We start from the raw sequence: 23,314 nt of genomic DNA, 5'->3' as shown, positions 1-23,314 counted from the left end.
GTACCCATGCTCTAGAACCGCTTCAACCTGATTTCGAATTTTTTTGTTTTTTTCTGGCCATTTTTTGTTTTTCCCTCTGTTTTATTGTAGTTGCCAGGTCGTCTGCTGTGGCGCCTCACAAGATTTTTCTCTTCCCCCTATGGGTTTCTTTGTTTATTTAAGCTCTTTGTCTTATTAGATTTTTAAAAAATGTATTTAATACTTGTGCTCAATCATGTCGTAGGATGGTGATGAAGTTAAAATGTTGCCCCCCCCCCCCATGAAACATTTCTGCGGACGCCCATGGGCTATAGGTCTCGTATTTATGTGCGTTTGAGCTACTGGCAATGTAAATAAATGACAATGCCTTTTATTTATGTTTTGTTTTTTAAAACATAAATACAAGGCATTGTTATTTACAATGCCGATAGCTTAAACTCGCGTAAATGCGAGACTTATTGCATTGCAAATGCTTCTCATATAATGTTATGAGATAGTGATACAATCAATCTCTCCATATTTAGTTTTGTTTGTTTGCCCTGATCTGACCACTGTTTATGTGTATCATATATTACCCAGGTCCTTCGGTTTCCATTTGGGTCACCCCATTGTTTGTAATATAATAAAAGGATAACTATTTCTTATTATATTGCGCCATGCCTGCTATAGGGTGATCACAGTTATCATCCTGCAAGAGAAGTGCATTTCTTTGAAAAATATCCTTTAAAAAAAAAAAAAGCTATTCTGCAATTCAGCGTTTTGCTTGTTTTGCCTCAACTTTTAGTGCATTCCAGTTTTTCACAGCCCACCCCTCAGAAGTTAAGTACATGCTAGAAGTGACTCAGTCGCAGGGTTTTTTTGCCCATAAATTTGCACGGTAAATGGAAAAGCTGTGATGAGTGTCCTACTTTATTTCCGGATGCACTGTGTGTCTAGAGTATATTTAAGAATGTATGTTGGCTTTTGGAACCAGCACAAATCACACTGAGGTGCTGAATAATTTACGTAAATGCGTGTCCGGCCCAGCCAATTTAAAACTATCCTACTGAGACTTTATTGGTGGGATTCAGTGAGCGCATAGACTGTCCGGGGAATCTTTGTCTGCATCTCAGAAAGATAAATGAACTGAGAAGCCTTCTCCAGCTCTGGGCTGATGGTGATTTAGCGATAGCCAATCCATTAGTAAACAGTCCCCTTGGATCCTTATCTGTATAATTAAGCATTCAGTCCCCCTGCTTACTCCCCATGTAGGTTAATGAAGGAGCTGCAGCGGTCTCTGATTTTTCCACTTTTCCCGCCTCTTTCTTCTGTAATTTTCCATAGCGGTACATGGAACAAGCTGCTCCCTGAAAGACTGAAATGATTCAAATTTGCGGCATATTCTTATCTGTAAATACAGTCGCTGGTAATGCTAATTGTTTTGGTTCTTGTTTGCAAAAAGTTTTTTTTTTTTTCCAAGCTTCACTAACGCACAACACAGATACAGCATGGGAATGATTAGTGGGGGTTTCCCTCAGGCAAACAGGGTAGGTGCAGTGGTGGCAGTGAAAGCCCTCTCCCCCCCAAACGTACAGAGAACATGTAAAACACAGGATATACCTGTGCACAGTTGCTCACACAGACAGAATACGTAAATGCACAGGCGCCTGGCTTCCTGAGCTGAACTTTGCTGGGCTGGAGATGTCACAGCCCTGTGGGCGTGACCTCCTCTGCCTGGCAAAGCCCCTCAAGGCCTCCCCCCTCGTGACGAGGGGGAACATCATTGATGGCCTCGTACCTTTGCGCTTGAGTTTTAAGCCCTGAAGTGCCCAGGGCCCTGCATCTATCATTCACCCCTTTTCACAGAGTAGGGTGGGGTCGGCAGTCTCCCTGAGCCCATCCCACTCTGTGATGAGGTAGAGACTGCTGCCTTCTCTCAACTAAAAATAGGAGGCCAAGTCTCATCCCTTCTGGAACCACAAGGCTTCCCTCCTTGAGAATCTACAGAAGATAAGGGTTATGTTTTTTTCATTTTTAGTGCAAGCATGCATGAATGTATTATGTATATTTGTGAGAGTGTGCTTTGAATGGATGTATGTGTTCTTGTGAATGATGGGTGTATGTGTGTATGCTTGTGAATGCAAAAGGAATGTGAGTAACTGTGCATGTAGATGGCTGAGTGCAAGTGTGTGCATGTGTGGCCCGCCCATTCCCCCTCCTACTTGAAATACCGGACGCCACACTGTATCGGGCAAGGAGTTCCACCGCTTAGCCACACAAACTGAGACAGAACGACCATTGTATTTCGTACAATTGAACTTTGAAATATAGATTTTGACCTAGCTTGCAAATTTGAGCTGTCTGGAGGGTTGATAGAAACATTGATGGAGAAAGCATTGACCTCTGTGTTGAAGGGCATTATAGACCATACAAAGAGATTTGGATTGTGTGTGTTACTCAATAGGAAGCTAGTGAAAGCTTTACAGAGCTGGAGTTGTGTTCTCTCTCCAGGGAAGACACCGCATATCTAGATTTGCTGCATTTTGGAGTCTTTTCAATTTAGATAGAAGGCAGTAAATGACTCCTAAATTCTCTTCATCGACATAACTTGCGGTATGTATATGTTCTATTGAAATGCCTATATGAGCTGCGCTGTCATTAAGTATACTGGTTATATTGATGGCCACTTAGGGTGACTGCTTGTTCATTATTGGAGCTCATTGTGAGCAGAATCTAAAGAATATGATCATGGCAGAGGATCGACTGGTCAATACCAGGAGCACCTGGTATTGATTACCAAACTGACTTGAAAATATACTGTCTGTTGTGTCTTTATTCAGATGGTTCTTGCTCCCCAGCTTTCTCTATTAGAGTACCGCCGGCTACATTTGAATTTAAAAGCGGGAAATCCATTTTCAGAAAAGGGAGCCAGTTGAGTCTTCGTTTTTTAGGTTTCGCCTGGGGCCGGAGCTCCTAGCTCCGCCCAGGAGAAATCTTATGTCCCTACAGTGTGGGGCTTAGTCCCGCCTCGTGCTTCCATGGGCTAGCTCCATAAATGGAGGCTAGCCATTTGAACAGAGATCTGTCCGTCATGGCCGGACCAGATTCGTGGGCGTTCCTGCAATTTTTTCCCTCTCCACCCTTTTCGCATCGTCATCGCGGCCGTGGGCGGGGTTTATTTTTTGTTGTTGTCCAGGTTTGTTTTGGCCATTCCGCGGCCGACCGCCAACGGAGGAAGCCTTCCCGACCCCCCTCCCGCTGTCCGTTCCCGCCCCCCCCCTGTCCGTGTGCTTCATGTTTTTCCTGCGGCCTTCCCGACCCCCCTCCCGCTGTCCGTCCCCGCCCCCATTCACAGCCACCTCATATGCATGCCACACAGTCCCAGCCCCCTCCGGTGCCTGCCCCTTAGTGCCCACCACAGCTATGCCCCTGATCAAGCCCCATGAGATGCCCTCCTCCCCCTCCCCCCATCTCACGTTCCTTCTCTTGTTGACTTCACCCCAATGACGTGTTTTGTGCCCTTTGTTTGAGCGGGATTAAGACAAACCGAGCAGAGCACAGAATTCAATCAGCGCCTTAGCAGAGGCTTCTCGGCACTTTGGGCAAACACTGGCTGTGGTTGAGGGAGTTAAAGGTCGTGTCTTATCACGGAGGGTTAGGGGGGCCTTGTGACCTTCGCGGGACCACGGACCGTACAGAAGACTAAAATCCAAAGGATGACGCGTTCAACACATAATATCATTCTGTCCACGTGAAGTTCAGTTTTGCGTGTTATTGTATTTGAATCGTCAGGTGAAATACACAAGTGCTGGTACAAGATGGCGCAGCTTCTAAGCGCTGTGGGTGTTCAGTATGTATGGTGGGTGGTCACTGCGTGGTGTTCAGAGTGTAGTGTAGCTCCTATTTTCCCAATAGGCTCTGCGCATTGGAATAGTACCTACAGCAGTAAAGGCCTAGGCCAGACGTTAACTAGGTCTACTACTGTCGATACTAGACTTCATTTTTGGGTTTGCCAGCTAAGCTCAGAGTTCGCTAGAAACTTTCTCGAATGTTCAAGGAAGGATTAACTTCCCTGATTAGACAAGAAGGGATTTAGTTTCTGACAACCATAGAACATGACAACTTTGCTCTCCCCTAATCAAGAGTCAATCTCGAGAGTCGTGTGAGCACAAGGCAATTATTTTACTCAGTCAGTACGTGCATTCTTAGTCTCATCAGAATGTAGAGAAAAGGAAGAGACGGGCGTGTTCAATAAAAGATGTTATTTATTGATCAGTCTCTTTTCTCGTACAAGAGAAATGGATCGATATTATTGCAATACTTATAGTTAAGTAAAGTGCATACATTAGAAGCAATAGTATAAAATAATACTGTAAAAACATTGATATGGTTTCTGAGCCATATGATGTTTAAAATGATTAAAATATATTTACATACACATATACATTTGACTAAACGTACTCAACTGGTGTTTCTAAATACGCCTACCCCGTGTACCTGACCTAAGTCTAATGCGTGGGCGGGAATAGAAAGTTACAGTTTAAGTTAAGTTTGTTTTTGCCAAGTGAATAACTAAAGAATTCTCTGTGAGGGGTTATTCAGTTCTGTACCTGGAATTTAGGATGAATGAGGAATGGTATCTCTTTCTCTGCTCTCGATATTCCAGGCTGCCTGCGAGGGCTACCCGGAAGCGCCGGTGCTGGGTCTCTCGGTTTGAGATAGCAGCGCGTCTCTCAGCGCGTCAGGAAGGCGGGGCTGCTGCCTGCGGGGTCTGCTTCTGCTCTCGGCTTCGGCAAGTATGGCTGCTCCGTCTTGTCACCACGCGTGTGTTTGCATAGGGCAAGGTCGGCAATATTTATACCTTAAAGGTGCCGGGATTGACGTAAGGATGGACATAGGTACGTCAATAAAGATGTCATACGACTTGCTCGTTAGCACATTCTTTACTAAAGTTCTCTGTGAAATCAAAACAATGGCCGCACGAATTATCCAGGTTGTCATAGGTTTGATTTGTTATGAGAACGTCGTATGCCTTATCAGGGGCTGGAGGAATGTCGCTTGTCTAATTAGATCTCAAGCGTTATGACCTAATCAGATAACACGTTCCTGTGCCGTAGTGTGACTGCGTCAGATAACGGTATCTGCATCATGGGGGTTTTCTTGCCTCATGGGCTGACTATTAGTTAACTAGCTAGGTAGTTTAACCAGAATAGGGTCAGGAATAGGGGGATCGATTCAGAACCTATAGAAATACACGACAAGAGAGTTTGCGTGTTGAGTCCCAGTGCAGGGGCGTGGCTACCATTTGTGCAGCGGGTGCAGTGACACCCGGGCCCCGAGGGGACCACTCAACCCTGACTTATTACTGTATTTTATCATTCCAACAGCAGCCAGGGACCACCGCGCACTGGCTCCGCTACTGACCCAGTCAGTGCCCACCCGTGGCAGCTGAGTGGTGCTCGGGGGTGCGGTCGTGCCATCCCTCGTGGGGCCCCCACTCCCTCAGACTGATGTCACCCTTCCATACTCATTCACCTACACACCTTTCGCCCGCCCTGTTCCACCAACACGTACCCTCGTGCCGGACGCCCCACCCTCTCGCCCCTTCTACCCTGGCCGCCCTCGAGGCGGTTGTCTGCTCCCTTCTGTCTCTGATCTGTCGCAAACCCCATTACCTGAATGCTGCATTATTATATACTTTTTCTGTGGCTCTTTTAACCCATAGGAATCCCCACGTGTACCTCGAGTAAACGTATTCACATAACATGTAAAGCGCTTTGATACCGTCGGGCCCAGGCAGCGCTATATAAAACTCAAATATCCTTTGAACTACCCGGGGAGGGGCGGTGTGAAATGTCTGGAGATCGAGAGAAGTCTTGGCAGAGGTGGAGGATCGGGGCTTGGGGAGGGGCAGTGATGTCACTTCCGGTCCCTCTTTCTCACCTCCCCTTCCTAGAGGTGTGTTTGTGTCTGGTGCCTCTCACGCCCCTCCACCTGTCTCCCACGCATGCCAGCCGCATCCTCGGTGCAGGCTCTGTCTTCAGGGCGTGAGGTCTGTGTTTACATCCTGTGACCAGGTACACCCCCCGCCCCCCTGCTGCCGCGCCCGGGCCTCTTCTGGTGACAGGTGTCTGCCATTGGCAAAGACCATAGGTCTGGTCTTGGCGAACCGCAGTGAGGGCGATTTGTCTTCTATTTTTTGTTAAGGCTGGCAAACATACGCCATAAAGATAATGACGAAGGAACCCTGCCCCCCACCACCACCTGAAGTGGCAGCTGAACGCCCCCCAGAATGTCATTGCACCACTCCCATCATTGTGACAGAGCACGGGTGCGTGTGAGCAGCGCCGTGATTCGAACTTAGAAAGAAGCCCTTTGTCTTTAATGATTGTCATCTGAAAGAATTCCTCTGAACAGTAGAAAGAAACGATTTGATTGATTCTGAGCTGCTGTGAGCAGAACACATGGCTTAGGCACACGAAAAAGATTGAAAAATGGAAAGTAAAAAAGCATTGGCAAAATAAGTTTGGGCCGCAATCTCGTTCACATGTCGGATGTGACCCCCTTTCTGAGTCCCAAAAGGAGACATGTCTACAAAAGACACCCCAACGCTGCTTTTCCAAGTAGTTTACGAGTGACCACAGAACCGTGGTCGAGAGGAGGATGCCTTCCGCCCCCCCCCCTCCCCGTGCATCTTTAATCCATCACCAGAAGCCATGCCTGGTTCACCTCTCACTCGGAGTACAAGCTCTGGGTAACTGCAGCTCTCTAAAGTCACATCAAGGCAGGACTACTGAGATTATGCGGTAGTGTTGCTGCGGCGTTTTTCACATAATTTTGGTTCTGCCGCATTTGCCACATAATCCATCACCTGCTGCATAATCTGCAGATTTTAGCCCATTTTTAGGTTTCGCCTAAGTGAAAGCTGCGCACGCAGCTTTTCACGAAGGTGAAAACCTAATGAGAACAGTATGTGGCTTGGTCACCGCCTCTCTGTTCCATTGTCTAGCTCCATAAATGGAGGCTAGCCATTGGAACAGAGATCTGTCTGTCATGGCCGGACCAGATTCGTGGGCGTTCCCGCGATTTCTTCCCTCTCCACCCTTTTCGCATTGTCATCGCGGCCGTGGGCGGGGTTTATTTTTTGTTGTTGTCCAGGTTTGTTTTGGCCATTCCGCGGCCGACCGCCAACAGAGGAAGCCTTCCCGACCCCCCTCCCGCTGTCTGTTCCCGCCCCCCCACCCCTGTCCGTGTGCTTCATGTTTTTCCTGCTGCCTTCCCGACCCCCCTCCCGCTTTCCGTTCCCGCCCCCCCCTCCCCCTGTCCGTGTGCTTCATGTTTTTCCGGTGTAGTCATGCAACTGCTTAGTTCATCCCAAATCTGCTCTCCTCCAGCCTTGGGAAGATCATTGACTGGACTGTGTGGAAAAATAAAATCAGAAGCGTAGCAATGACAGGAAACTACAGCAGAGTCAGGGAAATGCAACTAACATCTGTTTCTTGTTCATCAGCAGTTGGAATGAAACCTACACCGAGGTGGGCGGGGCGGACTCAAGTCTGCCTAAATCCGAGAGGTACACGGGGAAAAAAAACGCTTGAAGGAAGACATGTCGGGGAGATGGGGGTGGGGTTAGACTTACAGTATCGCTGCCAGGGAACAAGGAGGCGCACTATGTAGAAAAGCTTAACAGAAAACGATAGAACAGAAGAGCGAGATCTTGCAGGAAAAAAAGGTCTCCCAATGTGTCTGTAGATGCAAAAGTGTTTCAGTAACTGGAATGTAACTCAGAACAGCTGCTGTCGCACACAAACCCACCAAGGCCTCAAGACAGTCTGAACAGAAGGGTGTGTGTGTGTGTGGCTGGCTCTGGGTGTGTGTGTGTGTGTGTGGCTGGCTCTGGGTGTGTGTGTGTGGCTGTCTCTGGGTGTGTGTGGCTGGCTCTGGGTGTGTTTGTGTGGTAGTAATTGCTGTCTGCTGAGCTCGTCCGTAGGGTACAATAGGTCTCACATTTGCGAGAGATTAAGCTAATGGCAATGTAAATGACAATGCCATTTATTTATCTGTTTTCAAAACCAATACATAAATACACATTTTGTCATTTACAATGCCAATAGCTCAAACTTTTCCAAAGGCGAAACCATTGCATTGTAAATGCTTGTTCTCATTCTCATCACTTCATAAGCAGGAAACAGAGCAAACAGAAACTCCCCAGTTCAACATGTAAAACACGACTATTTTAAGTTTGGTCTCCTACTCTTTATTGAATACAAAGTTCTACTGCGGCAAATTGACTTTCCTCTAAATTAGGATTAAATGGTTTTAAGTTACTTTCTGTCCCTGGACTCTGTCTGATGAGGTGCCAAATGATATGATTTATGATTTGACTGTGTATCTGATAACTAGAATTACTCAATGTAATTTTTCCATCTGTGGCACAAATGGTCTTCATGCAGCCTTGCACACATTGTTAAATATGTGCAAAAGATAAATAATGTATTCGGTTTGTAATCGCTCCATATGGTGTTTTTTTTAGTTCTGTGAAACACGATTTTTCTTTTTTTTTGGTCTCCAAATACTATTTTACATTAAAGTATGTACTCTCATTATTTGAAAGAAAACTTGTTAAAACCAACCAGACATTATGATTTAATCAATGATTCAGATCTGTTCACTGTTAAAGAAAGTGATACTGTAGTCCAATTTCTGTGCTGCTTTATCACGTTTTCTGAGCTGTAGCTTATATAATTTCCAAACCATATTCAGTGTGCCATAAGACTTTGTACCCCCAAACTGTGTTTCTTCATTGCAGAAAAGGAGGAGACCTTGATTACAAAATATTTAACAATCGTTGGCAAGGACAGTAGGCCTAACTTTGGCTGCCAGCATCTGGCTTTTATAATACTTGTTTTTTGTCCATTTGTTTAAAAAAACGTTATTACAAAGCCATTGCAAAAATGTCCACCTGTACTTGCATGCACATTCATTGGCGGCCTTCGGGAAATGGCTTATGTAATAGTTATACTGCATGGACAACCATGTTTGAATGTCTTTCATTAAAATACAAAAATTAAAATGTGATAGATGGCTAGCTATGTGTACATAGGTCATCAATCTTTGGATGCTTTTTATTAAATCAAAAAACATTAAATATGGGTGCTCATGCATACAAACGTATACTCACGCTTGGGTATCCATTTTAAAATTTGTGAGACAGTATGAATTCAGTGCATCTATCCAATGGGATGCAAGCAGCCTGGTAGCAGGGCTGGGGGAGCTACCAGGCCCTCGCCAATATAAACAAGTGACTAGTAGCAAAAATATAGTTTTTGCTCTCAAGAAGCACATATTGCACAACAGTCCCTGGCCCTGAAAGGAACTACTTTGTGCACAGCTGTTCTTGTGAAAAAGGAGAATGCTGTCAAGCAGAGTGAAGTAAGAAAGTGACTAAGTGGGCTGATCCATTGCCTCTTGCATTCAATTGTAATGGATGGAAGAAAAATGTGAATGACACAGTCAAAGACAATGAATGAGGATGGTTCACTGAAAGCCCCTATAAGTAAGTGCATTATAAATAGAATCAAAAGAGCTTAGCCTACACCTCAACTAAAGAGAAACAAAATCACCTGGAGTACCCTTTTCCTCTGTGTTACCTTTGGGCTATACTGGGTTCCGACTTTCAAACCAAAAGGGCTGTGCATTCTGGAACTTGTAGTTCAGTTTTCCCATTTTACAAACAGGCCTAAAAGTCATGACATGAAAAGTGCCATTGGTTATAAAGGGATAACTGGTAAAAAGGTGTCCTAATCACCAAGAGCCTCTATGAATCCTTTCCATACATGGTTTGAAAGATTGGAATCTTTAAAATAAAGATTTGCAACCGTGTGCACTGCTTGTGACATATAGCATTTTTTATTCCAGCAACAATTTATATACATCAAGTAATGTTAGATAACAACTTTGCTGTTGGGTTTGAGATATACAGGTAGATGCATCAAGCATTTTTGCGAGCGCAAACGGTGCGAATCGCAAAATTCTGCCGTTTGCGCCCGCAAAAATGGCATTTGAGATGCCTCAAGGGTTCATGCACTCGCAATTTAAGTCTTCGCAAATAATTGCGAGTTCTCAAATTGCGATTGCATTTAAGGAATCGCAATTTGCGATTCCTTAAATGCAATGCATGAACCATTCCACAATTGCGACTTCGTAATCTGGGGCCGCTAATTACCGTGAAGTTAAACTACGTGGTAAATAGCAAAAACTTAGAAATATGCACTTTAGTGCATTTTTCTAAGTTGTATGTTACACACACATGTCCTTGGGACATGTGTGTACTCAACACCAGTGAATATTATCATTTCAGGGGTGCAACAGGGTGTCCTTTGGACACCCTGGCACCCTTGAAATTGCGGTACATTTGCGATTCGCTAATTGCTAATCGCAAATAAGGAATGACTCCCCATTCATTCCTATGGGCCTTTAGGCCCATAGGAATGAATGGGAAAGCCAGTCCTTATTTGCGATTAGCAATTAGGGAATCGCAAATAAGCAATCAGTAGAAATCGCAAATAATATTGCAATTCCTACATGCATCCCGTTTTGCGAGTCTTTAATAGCGAATCCTTAAAATTCGCTATTAAGGACTCGCAAAACATAACTTTGATGCATCTGGGGGATATTCTTTACCCAATGTGAAATGTCACTATAGACATCCAGGGAAACGTTGGACTGCAAAAATTATGGTTTCCCTACATAAAAAGCATTGGCTAAGTCTCAATTTGCCAGTGCCTGTGTTGTTTTTCCCAATTCTTTTGCCAATACTTGTAATGTTTAGCATTACGAAGCTGAAGAACTGAGCCAGCATATAAGTAATAAACAAGTAATAATAATGAACAGCTGCTCTAGGCTAGTGTTTACATTCAGTTGGTGGGTGTTTTTTTTTTAACTGGACCACTGCTTCGAGCTACTTTTGTGAAACTGAGAACAGTGGAGCGTCTAATGTCTTTGTTCTCCTTGTGTATATCTGTGTGTCAGCGGGGTATGTGAATGGGTCACTGGGCATTGCACAACCAGTCAAAAATCAGGACTAATACAGCTGAAAGTGCACACCTGAAGTGAGTGCGGGATATAGGTTCAAGCATCATGGAAAGGCTATGGGCGAAAGTGCACTTTTTGCAAAGCTTTGTGTGGTTAACGCATTAGATGTGGAAATATTTGCCAGATTTTTCATGCCAATGAAGTATGTTTGTCTGATATTACTACCCCACACGCTCATTAGTCGATTGCATAGTATATATGACAAATGGAAAATGCATACTCACTAAAGTGAGCTGTGTTGATACTCTTGTGTGGTTTATTCAATTTTATTGTATGGTATTGCAGTATTTATATAGTGCTTACTACCCATATGTGGGGCACTGAAGCACTTAACTCCATGTGTAGCAAGCTACGCCATGTACGATGTGTGGTTGGAGGGGTGTTGAATTTGTTTTGTGACATGTGGGAAGTGTTTCCATGCCGTGCGTGAGTACCACTGAGGTGTGGTTATCATGTTATGGGACGCAGCACTTAGCAGTGTGGTGGATGATGAGGTGGGAGAGACAGACGCAACATTTTAGTTTTTTTCAGTGTGCTGGTAGCTTTGAACAACTTGCAGACCCCTTTATGGTATTACTTATGATGATAACCTGCTTAGCTGGTTACTGCACTGGGTTGTCTAATCTTATATTTTATGTGTAGTCGTGGTCCTCCATCCTTTTACTTCCATCCGTATGTGTGTGAATGAACACTGAAAAAAGGCTCATGTATCCCCTTTGATGTATCCTATAATGCATTTTCGTTCAGAGAGCATACCAAATAAATACATAAATAAAAAATAACAAGCATTGGCAAAGCCAATATGTCTTTCCTATGCAAGAGCTATTGGCTTTGCCAATATGTTTGAGCCATGTTGTACACTAGCGTGGCTGTTGTTCAGCATGGCAATACATTAGTGGCATAGATGGGAATGCACTGGAATGTCGTAGAGTGAAGTATTATGAAGTGACTTAGAGTGGAGAGGCGTAGAGTGGAAGGTTCTGGGGTGGCGTAGAGAGGTGTGGTGTCTTGTATTGTGGTGTGAAGTTTTGTGTTGTAGTGGGGAGTCTTGTGCTGTGGTGGGGAGTGTTGTGTTGTGAGGGTAGTGTTGTGGGGCATTATGGTGTAGAGTGGTGTGGTGTAGATGGGCATAGAGGGGAGTAGAGTAGAGTGGAGGAGAGTGGAGTAAAGTGTCCTAGAGTGGAGTACAGTGTCGTAGAGTGGAGTAAAGAGTTGTAGGGGGAGTAGCGTAAAGTGGATTAAAGTGTCATAGAGTAGAGTGCAGCAGCATGGAGCGTCGTAGAGTGGAGTAAAGTGGTGTAGAGTGTAGTAGAATGAAGTGGCATAGGGTGTCCTAGAGTAGAGTGGCCTAGAGTAGAGTGTCATAGAGTGGCCTAGAGGGGAGTGTCGTGGAGTGGAGTAGAGTGGAGTATGAATGGTGTTTACAGGCAACACATTTTCAATTGAAATTATATTATTTCTGTACAGACTAACGGTTTATCTGATAAAACTATACAACACACAAATGTTAATCTGTGGAAATATCATCACCTAGTGTATTGATTTGTTTTGATCATATTAAAATATTTGTTTCCAGCATACTTAAGATTTACAAAAACAAAAGTACTTCATTTGTGCTTTCGAAATTCTGATCTATTTTGATATCTTTGCACAGTTTATTTAAAGGCATTTAAATTCTGTTGTGTGCTAGAAAAAAAAACTTTTCTTCCACACCCAAAGAGTGTCTTCTCATTTTGAAGTCAGAGAAAGAAAGGTAAACACCAAGATCCCTCAGAAGACAGAGCCTGGCATTTGACATCTGTCTTTGAATGCATGCAACTGTGAAAAGATAAGAGCAAACTTTAAAGGCCTGTTTACAGAAAGCGAGCACTTGTGGTCAAATACAGTAAACAGGCTATGCTCCATGAGAGGGACAGCCTAAAACACATAAAGTCAGCAAATAGAAGGCAAGCATATGCGAGTTATAAACCACAAAGGCAGTGGTAAGCAATGGACAGAGTGCATTCTTAGGTCAGCTTTCAGAATGTCCCCAAGAAGTCTTTAGCAACCATACAGTTGTGCTGTCATGTAGAATTCGACCTAAAAAGAAGGAAGACCTCTGGTGAAGCTCGCACTCTGTGTAGTGTTGTTTTGGAAAATCATTGGTAATTTTTTATGAGTGCTAGCTAGTGTTTAAGTCTTAAATTGTTTTTACAACTGCACCGTGTCAAGAAACATCGCTTGCAATCGAAAACATCTGTTCCACTCACTATTACATGTGTATAATTTTTAATTTAATGTCAATTCGGTATCGAAATTTGGAACAGGACTTTAATTAAAGGAATGTGTTAAGAATTTTCTTTTCAATTCTATCTTTTCCCCCCTTGTAGTGCTTTTATTTCTCAAATGGAGACCTCAAAAGGAACGATGAATGGAATAAGTGGACGAAGCATCCTTCATAACCCTCTGATTCGCAGTAAGTGTTGTGCTTTCAGAACTCCTGCAAGAAAATCATGATTTACAGATTTGGGGTTATGACCAAAAACTTGCTCGATGTTTTTCTCCCTTACACTTCGCGAAAAAGTTAATCTGTGAGAGAGTGGTGTTTTTTCTTTTGAGATGTACGCAAGTACACATTTTGAACATTGAACTAAAGTAGTGTAACGTTTTTCTCTTGTAAAGGAGCTGTTAGTAGTAGAGGCATACCAAGCAGCTAATTTCCTTTGGTTTGGGTGTAAGAAGCAGAAAGGGCCAGTCACATGTTACTAGTGTTTTTATAAATATTTTTAAAATCAAGGGTAGGGGTTTTTGGGAAATTACATTTATCTAGTTTTGCCTCTTCCTATTTAATTCCTAGAACAAAAGTTGGCTTGTTTGTCCCTAATCTGACAGCTGCGTTGTGACCTGGCTTTGTTAGTCCAGCAGTTTCGAAATATTTATTCCAGGCCTTTTTGATTATTGTATGAAGTCTGATGATCTCAAAGTGCTCGAGTGATGTGAAAGGATGTAATAGATACACGCGGAGGTACTAGAATCCGCAGGGGAGCACACACGTGGATATCAACTAACCAAAAGTACGGTTCTGGTGTTCGTTAACCTCTTCCATGCTGGTGACAGAACCGCTCCGTCACCAGCCTCGGTCGCGCTGTGCTGGTGACGGAGCGGTTCCGTCAAGGCCTGCTCGGCACGCCGCTGATTTCGCGACTGCGCGGCGCGGTCTATTGAGCGGGTGGGGCCGTGACAGAACCGCTTCATCACAAGCACAGCGCGCCCGAGGCTCGTGACGGAGCGGTTCCCTCACGAGCATGGGAGCGCCGCGCGGCCCCCCTAGCGCTGCGGCGGAATTGCCACTGCAGTGAACGTGTTAAACCATTGCTGTGACCACACCTCGGTACTGTGCACTTTTCTGGATGGCACATCTGAAGACAGAGACCAAGTAGGAATCTTCCACAGAAGAGGTACCCAATGATAAAGACAGCGTGGGATACTTAGACCAATATCTGTATGTGGGGTGCCATGATATAATACAAGTACTCACTCTTCAATCTGACTATATTATTGTTGAAGAGAAGAGTTTTCGAGCTGAATGCATGGTTCAGTACTACGTCTCATGACATAATGGTATAAGCCTGAATGGAGGAGACTCCTAAATAACAGAGGGAAACATGTATTAAAGGGAAGGTTAGTTGCTCCACAAACTATTGTTTCGGTAGATGAGGTGGGAATTAAAACAGAATACTAATGGCGTTCAGCTCACAATGCAAGGTTGCTGGCTACAGAATTGAGGTTTCCTTTTATGTCATCTATATTCAGACTTGGAGCCTCTTCTGGGCAAGGGCCTTAAAAGAAACGAAAAAAGCACCACACCCACTTCATATTTACCATTCACTGTCATTGATGGCCTCAAAGGTGGTGGCTTTTTAAGTGTGGCCCATCCTCAACTTTCATTCCTCTCCGCTTTTGTCGTGTACAATACAGCCATGTGCAGCATGGTGATCTCAGGCATGAAAAATGCTCAAATGATCTTCACACCCATGGTGAAAATACTAAGCACTTCTGAACATAGCTTTTTGTGGGGTTTCTTATTGTCTATCAAAAGCAATTGCCAAGCTGTATGGCTAAGAGTGCTGACCAGCAATCTTTTTTGCCACAAGGGCTTCTGCCAGTCCACTAGAAGTACTTTCAGTGAACACTTCGTGGCAGACAGCCAGGTGACTCTGCATTGGATGCGCCAGCGCCTGCTCAGCCTTCGAAGAAGGTGATGCCACCACCCTCCAGTTGTGTTGTGGATGGCCCCCAGACATCCAAATGAGGTGCTTAGGTTTTTAGGGTCAGTCAAAAAGGAATGAGGCATTCTAGAGATCAGCTTGATGTCAATGTGCTATGTACAGAAGCTTTGAAATCACCTGCACTAGGATATCCAAAATAATGCCTATAAAACTGCCTCCCTAGCCAAGCAACCAAAACTACTGGTGAAGACAGCCAGCATATGATTTAATATGGCTCGCTTGAGAAGAACTGGCTTCAAATACATGCTACTCTGCACTGAGACCCTGGTTACAAGTTCAGGGCTAAATTTCCGATCTGTGTACAAACAGGCATTTGAGTTTTGCGTTGTCATATCCCAGTGATTTTATCCTGGCAGATGTTTAACAGATCAAACCTACCAAAATTTGTTTGGATTAAAGCCTAGGGAAAACAGACAAAATATGGAGAATTTTGTGGTTTAGGCACTGAATCTTTGTTTAGCCCTATTTCAACTACAAAAACTTAGTTTAGGAGGTATTTACCATCCAATAAAAAACTTACCGCAGTGTGATGGTGTGAGAAGTTGGCCTGGCATATGCTGTCCACTCTTCTAGTGGGCACCTTGCACCAGTCCAAACTACCCTTATTGATGGTAGGTTTAAAGACAAACTATATAGAAAGCTATCCTAGTGGTAACTGTGGAGAGCAGCGTTCAGGCTAAGTTTCGAAGGAATGTAAAGCAGCTTGTTTTACCAGTCTATAATCTCAGGAATGACCAAATGAAAGGAGAACCACACCAGGTATATATATAAAATATATGTATATATTCTAAACACATCCCTCTAGTCTCTTTATGAGGCTAGAAGCAAAAGTACATACAGTAAACTTATTTAGCACACAGTAAATTAGCACAATATATGGTTAGCCCTAGGGGCGTACCAAACCATATACTAAGAAAGTAGTATAAGAACCACGATAGACATAGAGACAAGGCCTAGGGCCTGTAGAACCACTGGGGCCACCAGGAACCACCCAAGGTAGTGTCACAGGGGACCCACGGGAAATGCGTGCAGTGTCTAAACACTGCCGCGAATCAACATTGACTTCTATGGAGAAAGTTGCGATTAGAATTTTAAAGATTAGGGACACTTATAAGTGGACTTGGAGCAAACCCCTTTAGAACTAGACAGTTCTAGAGTCAATACCCGCGGGAGCACCAGAGTACTCGAGTTACCTCACCCAGGGAAGCCGGGTGCATAGGTATCTTTTCGTGTCAGGTTTCCTCGTCTTTTTCTATGGCGAGCGGCTGAAAAGTGCTGTAGAGGTCCAAGTGGAAAGTGTCCGGATGGATCCAAGAGTGGATCGAAGATCTGAAGAATCTGAAAGCAGAGGGGACAGAGTCTGAGTCACTAGCCAGTGACCAGGAAGGCGATGAGATGATGCCCACCGATGTCGGGTGATTTCAGGTGCAGAAGGTGAAGCTTGACTCTTCAGCCAGGAGGCGTAGACGACAACCAGGAGCTGGATTCGAGCTGTCCCACAAAGGATGTCGAGTGCTGTGGCAGCCGTATCTGGATTGGACCCAACAAGCCTTGGCAACAGCAACCCACACAGAAAGCAGAGATTGGCTTTGGTGCAGACCAGCAAAGTCTGAGGGACTCACCCTTTGTAGGGGAGTCAGAGCACGTCTGGAGCAAGCAGGAAAGCCCAAGGAAGAAAAGAGTTATCTTCGTGGGGACCCACCAGTCGAAGGACCAGGAATCGCGAAGGAGCCTCAAGGTACCCCAGAGGCCTACCAGGGGATGAAGCATGTATTATGCCACCCCTGGGAAGCCTTTCAAAATGGCACCACAGGTCTGCTACTGCAGCCTGGGTAAGGAGGTGCATGCACCCCTTACTAAGATATAGGTTACCTATATCTACCTTTAATCACTGACACCGATAAACCTATAAGTCACTCCTATGGCAGGCCTTATCAATCCTGAAGGCAGAGTGCTTGGTTTTGTGTGAGAGGGTGCCCAAGCATGAGCTGAGCCCCTCTGCAGCTTTCGGAATCTATTCTCTGATGCTGCTCTGTGATGCAGCCAGGCCATATACTCTTAAGTGCATTATAACCTCGCAGTAAATGCTAACTTTGGAATGGCTGCATGGAAACATGTTTGGAGTCAAACACTTTGGAATCCTACCCTCCCACCAGTCCTGGCGGCGGGGGTAGAATTCCAACCTTCCAATGCTAGAAGCTGGCCCACGGAACACTCGTGGAGTGTAGGCCCACAATCTTCGGTGCAAATGGTGCTCGGGGCTTGGACTACAAGTAGCCCAATGAACAACTTCAGGAAAGCTTGGGAAGTTGGTGCACTCGCAAATGTGCAAGGTGTGCAGGACTTCCAGTTCCACATCACTCGTGAGGGTTGTGGGTCTCAGCTTTGCTGGGATCTCGTGACGGCCTCGAAGAAGTCTGGAAGTCTATATCCTGAGTCACAAATCTGGCGGGATCCGGCGGGAGCCTTGGAAATGCAGACCGGCAAGATGCTTCTTTGTTGCCTGTTTGAACAGGGGAGTCACTCCTTGACCCCAAGGGAGATTCTTCTGTCTTCTAGTCGAAATAGAATGTCGAAGTTCCAGGATATATGTTGCAGAGTTTCGTTCAGGGTAATCTAAGGTCCAAAGGACTGGGTTCCTATACTTATACTAAGTTTAGGGGTTGAACTTACTCTAGGGTCCCACCTATGGGAGGACCCAGGAGGGGGGTGGTTACACCCCTTTCCCTTTGTCCAGTTTCGCGCCGGTGCTGAGTGCCCCTGGAACCCGTTTGAACTGGGGTATGCACAGGGACACCAAGTGTGCCCCCAGCACTGTCTGAAAAGCATTCTATGAATGCACCCATCCAGCCCCAATACACTAAGGCCTGTCTGGGAGGTGGTTACACCTCCCTGTGACAGGAAACCTATTCTCCAGGCCTCCCCTGCCGGAGTTTCATCCAGCAGCAGGAAGCCAGACTCGTGTCTGTGGCTGCAGCATCCATTTTTGGATGCTGGGGCTCTTTTAAACTATTACCGGTCAGGTAAGTGTGTACATGTCTTCTCCCTCTAGAAGGTTGGAATTCTACCCCCGCTGCCAGGACTGGTGGGAGGGTAGAATTCCAAAGTGTTTGACACCAAACATGTTTCCATGCAGCCATTCCAAAGTTAGCATTTACTGCGAGGTTATAATGCACTTAAGAGTATATAGCCTGGCTGCATCACAGAGCAGCATCACAGAATAGATTCTGAAAGCTGCAGAGGGGCTCAGCTCATGCTTGGGCACCCTCTCACACAAAACCAAGCACTCTGTCTTCAGGATTGATAAGACCAGCCATAGGAGTGACTTATAGGTTTATAGGTGTCAGTGATTAAAGGTAGATATAGGTAACCTATATCTTAGTAAGGGGTGCATGCACCTCCTTACCCAGGCTGCAGTAGCAGACCTGTGGTGCCATTTTGAAAGGCTTCTCAGGGGCGGCATAATACATGCTTCACCCCCTGGTAGGCCTCTGGGGTACCTATGCCCTTAGTACCTAAGATACCATATACTAGGTACTCACAAGGGTAACCCAGTAACCAACCTGGAGTGTACCTAAAGTACATGCAATCAATTTAGAGAGGAAGCAGCTAGGCTGGGGTCCTTAATAGCAGGGCCTCAGTCAGACTAAAGGCGAAAAACAGTGAAACACCAGCAAAAAGTGGGGGTAATCATAGTAAGCAGATCCTACTCTCCTACAGATGGTGTTTATCAGGTGTGGTAAATACCTTGCCCCAATCCAGTCCACTTAGAATCATCACTGTCTATGCCTTGAATCCTATTACTTGTTCAATTACAAAACTTATACTTCAAATCCTCTCATATCCTTTCCTGCCGTTAGAGCTCAGGCTTTTTTCGCTTGTCATTCCTTAAAGGCTGCCTTAAAAATTGTCTGACCATTAGTACAGTTTGCATGGCCCAGATGCCACCCCCATACAGCTTCTGCTAACACCTGGCCTGGGTATAAGGAATATGCTCATCTGCCTTTCATGTTAAACTCCCAGTCAGTATCCACACCTTGTTCCAAGATCTCATGCCTTTTTGATCTATATTAACCCCCACGGTATTGTTCTATATTCCATTTGTTGTTGTATGTTCAGTGTTTGTTATTTGGACACAAAACAAAAAATGTTAGGTGGAATACTTGCTATGCCAAACGTTATGTTTTTTTAATCACTTGCCAATACATAGAGGGGTCAACCGTATGCAAAACCGGTACTGCAGACTCAGTGCTTAATTTGTAAAATAATAAGTGCTGGAGCCCAAAGCTTAGCTTGGAAGCCTTCAAGTGGTTTGTTTGAAAGGTGATGGTGTGACCATGTATTATAAGAGCTAAAGTACCTCCTGCTGTACATGATAAGAATATTGCAAGTCAACTTAGAGTTCTATTGGCTTATAAAAGAACTCGGCCATCATCTGCTTTCCTCTATATGGCCATGGAAGTCCTCAATGACTTGCAATATCTTTATAATGTAAGGCGTGGGGTACTTTATCCCACTTATAACAGATGACTTGTGACACACCCAGTCACCTATTTTAAAGAAATGCCATAGCCACTAAACTGTAATAATGTATATATAATTGAATTCTGATGTCACAATACCTGCTGCCAGAACCAGCAGCCAAGGGGAAGGCAGATAAGGTCAGGGAGTGTTATTTAAGCAGCTGTCTAAAGAACACAAATGAAACATGGGTTTTCTTTCTTCTGCTCATTTTTGTAGTTGTACAGTGACAAGCAGATAGGAGATATATAGGGCAACATATTTTTTTTTGCACTCCTTGGATAATTATACAAACGTTAGAACCTATCAGCATGTTTCTACACCTTCCGAGCTGCTGTATAATACCTGGTCACAACGTCTATGAGAGAGCATGTTTGCAAACACGAAGAATAAAAATAGAATTTCTAGTTAAAAATTAAACTCAGTAAATAATCTTGTTTGAAAAACTGATTTGTATTAGATTATTTACTGAGTTTAATTTTGAACTAGAATTTCTATTTTTTATTCTTCGTGTTTGCAAACATGTGCTCTCTCATATCTCTCATCTAGCAATAAGACGTCACGGCAAACACGCGCTTTACAAAAACCTTTATTTAATTTCATATGACAAAGCTACACACCAAGAATTTAAGTTCTTTGTGGGAAAGGTGACGTTGTGACCAGGTATTATACGGGATAAAATACCCCCGCTGTACTTTTTTTTAAAACAAATGTTATTGCATTTTGGAACTATACAAGGCACATGGTGTAGGCACATCAGGTATCTATACATCGACAGAGTACTCTCCTCAGGGCTATTAGTAGATCCGCGTTCCCTCTGACATTAAGTTAGAAAATGCAAATTCGCAGCACAGATCAGTAAACCATAGAGAGGAACAACAAAATCAGAGGAGGGGTACAATTTTCTTGACCCTATCAATTTACCCACTGACAACCATGAGCCACATTCAACTTAAACTGCAACCTCAATCCTTTTAACCAACCCCCCACCCATAGGCGTGCTGTGGTCTTTCTTAATGAGGGACTTGAAGAATTAGTCATACAACATTCCAGTAACACACTATAGAAAGTCGAAAATGCGCTTCTCTAGCACTGGAAGGACCACAAAGAAATATCACAGCCAGGGCAGAGCCACCATTTTCAGAAAGGCAACTCTTCCTGCTACAAGTAGGGGAAGTGTGGACCAGAACTCTGCACTCATTTTTACTCCGCGGATAGCCTTCCCAACATTGCCCTTTAGGAGATCAGCAGGGTTGTGATCAATCTTCACTCCTAGGTATAGTAAGCACCTTGGTCCCCAAAGCACATCTCCCAATTCCACTGGCCTATCCCTGTTGGGCCTTGTTGGAAACAGGCACGACTTTCGCCAATTAACTTGCAGGCCCGAGACCCTTCCGAATTGTGTTAGGAGCTCTTTCGCCCCTACAAAATCCTCTTCCACATTGTGGAGGAAGAGTAAAATATCATCCGCATAAAGTGCAATGGGGTTGGTCACCCTCAGCACTTCTTGGTCCTGGTAAGCGAGTCCGTTCCTGGCTTGGCAAGACGAAGGCTCTATAACCAGGGAAAACAGCATGGGTGACAGAGGGCACCCATGTCTGCTACCATGACCCACTCTGTAGCTCTCTGATATCTTGCTACCTGTCTGTACTCTGGCCGAGAAGTCCACATTTAATAAGAGAGTCCATGCCACAAACCTAGGGCTTAGGCCAAAATGTTGCAGTACACTATAGAAATAGGACCACTCTAGACTATCAAACGCATTTTCAAAGTCCACCACAAAAATCGCCGCCTGCTCTTTATTTTATGTGTTGGCCTCTACTACTCGTAATAATCTCTGAACGTTGAGGCTGTTTTATGACTTGGGATAAACCCTGTCTGATCTCAGTGGATGAAGGTGGACATATGCGGGAGCAATTGGGAGGCTAAGATCTTGCTAAGTACCTTATAGTCTAGATTTAGCATCGACAGTGGCCTGTAGGCTGTTTTGTCAGAAGCAGGTTTTCCGGGTTTTAAGAGGGGCACAATTAGGGCCTCCCAAGTAGTCACAGGGAGCACACCTGTGTCTCTCGCTGTGTTATATAGCTGCACTAATCGGGGATAAGTCAATGTAATAGGCACGGAACGCAAGGTTGATATCAGTTTGTCAATACAGGATGACATAATTGTCTTCCCGGATCTCCAATATCACGGACCCTCTCTTGGCTAGGTTGGCTAGCCACCCCAGGAGTGCACCAGTACAGTCTCTCTCCACATGCGCTCGTAGCATATCATTCTTATAATCAAAGCACCACAATCTTTCAACATGGTCTGGTCTGCTACTTTTTCTTTTACCGCTATCAGTGGTACCTGTTCCTTTTGGTGCTCTGGTCTGTGCTTCTCAACCTCCCTCAATGTTTGCTCCACTGCTGTTGTCTCTATCAGTAGAGTCCTTTGGATTCCCACTGACTCTGAGATACACCTGCCCCTGATTGCTGCCTTAAACACATCCCATTCTATCAGTGGGCTCGAGGTTGAGCCTTCATTTCCATTAAAATATTGCCTAAGAGTCATTTATGTAGTGTCCTGAAAAACCGAGTCCTCCTGGGCCTCCGGTTTCAGCTACCATGTCAGTGTACAAGGCCGGTCTCTCTCCCAGGTCAGCCCAAGTAGCAAGGGGTTGTGATCAGACATCGTTCTAGACCGGTAGACACAAGTCATGGCCAGTTCTTGCACATTAGGAGTACAAAAGATTGCTTCTAATCTCACATGTAATTTGTGTAAGTGCTGAAAAAAAGGAATAATCCAGCTCCCCTCGATGTAGCATTCTCCATGAGTTTATGAAGTCCCATTGGGTCTGCCATTCTACAAAAGCTTTGGCCATCCTGACGATTGGGGAGTCCCCAAGAGGTGGGTGGGATTGATCTAAACCAGGGTCCACCACACAATTATAGTCTCCCCTCATCAGGGTCGGGCCCACCAAATATGGGCCAGTATTATCAAGAGTCCCACTAGGAATGTCACATGGTCTACATTCGGACCATAAATGCTTGCAATAATGATATCGCGGCCATCTAATTTACCAGTCCCCACCACATATCGGTCCTCTGAATCTACTAAATGTCTGCTGAGTTGAAATGGGACTCCGGGTTTAATCCACACCAGTGTGCCCCTTGCAAAGGCAGAGTAGTCAGTGTAATAAGCTTGTCTTCACTGTCTATGCTGCAGCGCCATTCCGTCCTTAGCAAAAAAGCTGTGTTTCTTGCAGTAATGCTATCTGCACCGATTAAAATATGCAAATACCTTATGCTGTTTAGACATGGTGTTCATCTCCCTGACATTCCACTAAATAATTTCTATGTAACAGTGGGCACCATGAGTCAGCTCTCACACATCGCCACCGATCTCTGGCAGCACACAGTGCAACACAATCACTGTCCCTCTTCTGTGCATATGTAGAGATCACCACAAGCCAGGTGCGTCTTAAACCCCAA

The 23,314-nt window shown here is 44.7% G+C and overlaps 1 protein-coding gene across 1 annotated transcript in view; it reads left to right on the top strand.

Moving 5' to 3' along the window:
• CFAP47 (cilia and flagella associated protein 47) overlaps window positions 1–23,314 on the top strand; it is a 2,858,849-nt gene that overhangs the window by 1,063,432 nt on the left and 1,772,103 nt on the right. Inside the window, exon 41 of the mRNA XM_078657910.1 lies at window positions 13,422–13,507. Within this exon, the coding sequence (XP_078514036.1) occupies window positions 13,422–13,507 (86 nt within the window). The remainder of the gene's footprint in view (window positions 1–13,421; window positions 13,508–23,314) is intronic.

This window comes from Lissotriton helveticus, chromosome 8 (assembly GCF_964261635.1).
Source record: "Lissotriton helveticus chromosome 8, aLisHel1.1, whole genome shotgun sequence".
Classification (NCBI taxonomy): domain Eukaryota; kingdom Metazoa; phylum Chordata; class Amphibia; order Caudata; family Salamandridae; genus Lissotriton; species Lissotriton helveticus.
This window is presented reverse-complemented; position numbering and strand designations above follow the sequence as displayed.